This window comes from Bactrocera neohumeralis, chromosome 6, assembly GCF_024586455.1.
Source record: "Bactrocera neohumeralis isolate Rockhampton chromosome 6, APGP_CSIRO_Bneo_wtdbg2-racon-allhic-juicebox.fasta_v2, whole genome shotgun sequence".
NCBI classification, from domain to species: domain Eukaryota; kingdom Metazoa; phylum Arthropoda; class Insecta; order Diptera; family Tephritidae; genus Bactrocera; species Bactrocera neohumeralis.
In genome coordinates this window covers 52,505,256-52,507,827 of record NC_065923.1, presented here as the reverse complement: position 1 = coordinate 52,507,827, position 2,572 = coordinate 52,505,256, and the positions used below count along the sequence as shown (strand labels likewise).

At 37.1% G+C, this 2,572-nt stretch overlaps 1 protein-coding gene across 1 annotated transcript; it reads left to right on the top strand.

Annotated features, from left to right (window-relative positions):
- Nucleotides 1–1,187: 1,187 nt before the first annotated feature.
- Nucleotides 1,188–2,309, top strand: LOC126762796 (uncharacterized). The gene is made up of 2 exons (XM_050479841.1): nt 1,188–1,832; nt 2,020–2,309. Exons 1-2 carry the CDS (start codon nt 1,259–1,261, stop codon nt 2,307–2,309), a joined length of 864 nt encoding a protein of 287 aa, XP_050335798.1. The 5' UTR covers nt 1,188–1,258.
- The last annotated feature ends 263 nt before the right edge of the window (nt 2,310–2,572 follow it).

Genomic DNA, 2,572 nt, shown 5'->3' with positions numbered 1-2,572 from the left:
ACCTCTTCAGTCCTGGAGAAAGCGTAGTTTCTTCAATGTCCTGCAGTAGCGTTGTGTGGTTGACTGTGTCAAAAGTTTTTGACAAGTCCAACGCTACGAGGACCGTTCTCTCACAGGGTGGTTTCTGGTTGAGGCCACGAACTATCTGAGCGTTTATGACGCTAAGTGCTGTGGTGGTGCTGTGCACTTTTCGGAATCCATGCTGGTGGCTCCGGAGAGGAGAATTATCGGTCGATAAGATTCCCCTTTGTTGGCGGGTTTCCCAGGTTTCAGTAGTGGGACCACTCTTCCGACTTTCCACACATCGGGTATTTGAAGAGTGGTCAGCGACAGGTTGAGGACCTTGGTGAGATAACTTACTCCCGTCGATCCTAGATGCTTTAGCATTAGCATGTTAATTCCATCAGGGCCAATGGATTTAGAGGATTTTGATTTGTTGATGACATTCTGAACCTTCTCATCGGTGAAAGTAAGTGGCGCGCAGTCGTTTGGCACTTTGCGCTACCGTCGGTTAACACATCGTTTAGCTTTGTCTACCGAAGGGTGCAATGTAAACTGCCGGCGAAAATAGCTCGCGCACTTCTTCGAAGAGGCATGACCATTGAATTGAACCTCAACTCGGTCGTCATGTCTCTTCGGGTTAGACAAAGCTTTGACAGTAGCCCAAAGTTTACTCACACCGGTGGATGATGATTTAACATACGCCGAGTCTCCAATCTCGAAATTGAGATCCCTTATTCGGGGATCCCCGGGATCGGCATGGCGTAAGGTGTCGCGCTCGTTAGCTAAAACGGCTGCTTCGGCTGGGAAATTGGGGCGGATTTCCGCTATTCTTCCAACCAAAAAATATTCAGTGCAAAACCAAAAGGAAAAGAAATTTCAGACTGATCTTGAACAATTATTCGACATTGTGAGCGAAAAATCCTTAAAAGTGCTTAATGATAATACTATTAGAAAGTTGTATTTGGATCAAAAATCCGGAACCCATAAAGAGATTCTTTCTAATAATGTACCTGTATCAAACTTAAACACAACTATGATGGAAATAGATGAGAGTAGTAAGTATCTGAGATATTTAATTATTATAAAGTCTGGTAGTAATGTAACTTTTCATAGATGACTAGATGACATTTGACAAAACAATTTTTGGAGTCCTTTCTTAATAATTTGTCATCAAAATGAATAAATTCTATACATTTTCTTCGTTTAATTTATAAAACAAATCTTATTTCAGACTTAGATCAACCGTCTACCGGTCATGCGATTGTTCCAAGTGAAAAATCAGAGTCGTTCTCTACATATACTATACATTAAGTGGAGTTACAAAGTTTGGAAGATTGGATCTGACTCAGAATATGAACCTCCATTTCCGACAAAACGAGCAAAACTTGATGTTTTAACTCCTGAAGTCATTTTTGGATTCGACCGAGTTAATGTTAGCAGTAGAAATGAGATGTTTATTATTGCTCCGGTTTTATTAGCGGTAGGTATTCAAATTGAAGATACAACGCTCAGTTATAGTTCAATTCAACGAGCTCGTATGCTTCAAAGAAAAGACATTGCTAAAGGACTTAAAGACAACTTTAAAACACACGATAAATACGTTGTGCATTGGGACGGAAAAATGCTGAATGACCTTGTTGGATCAAAATCTGTGGAACGGCTACCAGTTATTTTAACTGCATTTGGTACCGAACAATTACTTGGGGTTCCAAAAATTTATTCTGGGACGGCAGACAATCAAACATCAGCCATTTTATCGACATTGAGTGAATGGGGTATTATTAATTATGTTAAGGCGATGTGTTTTGACACGACGGCAGTTAATACAGGTAACTTATCAATGATAATTTAATCTAAAAAATATTGAATTATTAACGTTCTAGTTTAATTTTTATTGCTTACTGAATTTCACTTTTGAAATTCTTCAGAATTATTTACTCATTTGGATTTTAAATATAATTTACAATTTGTTTAAAATATTATTTTTAACGATAGTTATCTATTTTCTTTATACAGGAATTCATAACGGTACATGTAAGGCAATTGAAAAGACTTTGGGAAGAGAGTTAATCTGGTTACCATGTCGTCACCACATTTTTGAAATCATATTGAGAAGTGCAATTGAAGTATATTGGCCTGTGTCATCTGGGCCAAACGTACCAATGTTCGGAAGGTTTAAAAAATCATGGGATGTAATAAATAAAACTAATTATAAATCTGGAATGGAAGATACTGTTGTTGCTGATATCATTTCGGATAAAAAAAATGAAATATCTAGTTTAATTGCACAATCCTTACAGGTATGATTTAATTGCGATTTTAAGAATAAAAACTTTCTTGTTTCTGACAAATTTTTAATTTTTTTTGATAGTTACTACAACCCCGTGATGACTATAAAGAATTGTTGGAATTGTCGTTGATTTTCCTTGGAGAAATGCCTCAAGAAGAAATTTCTTTCAAACGTCCTGGTGCAATTCATCATGCTAGGTGGATGGTGAAGGCAATTTACAGTTTAAAAATGTTTCTATTCAGAAATGAATTTAAACTTTCTAATAAAGAATTGCACGGT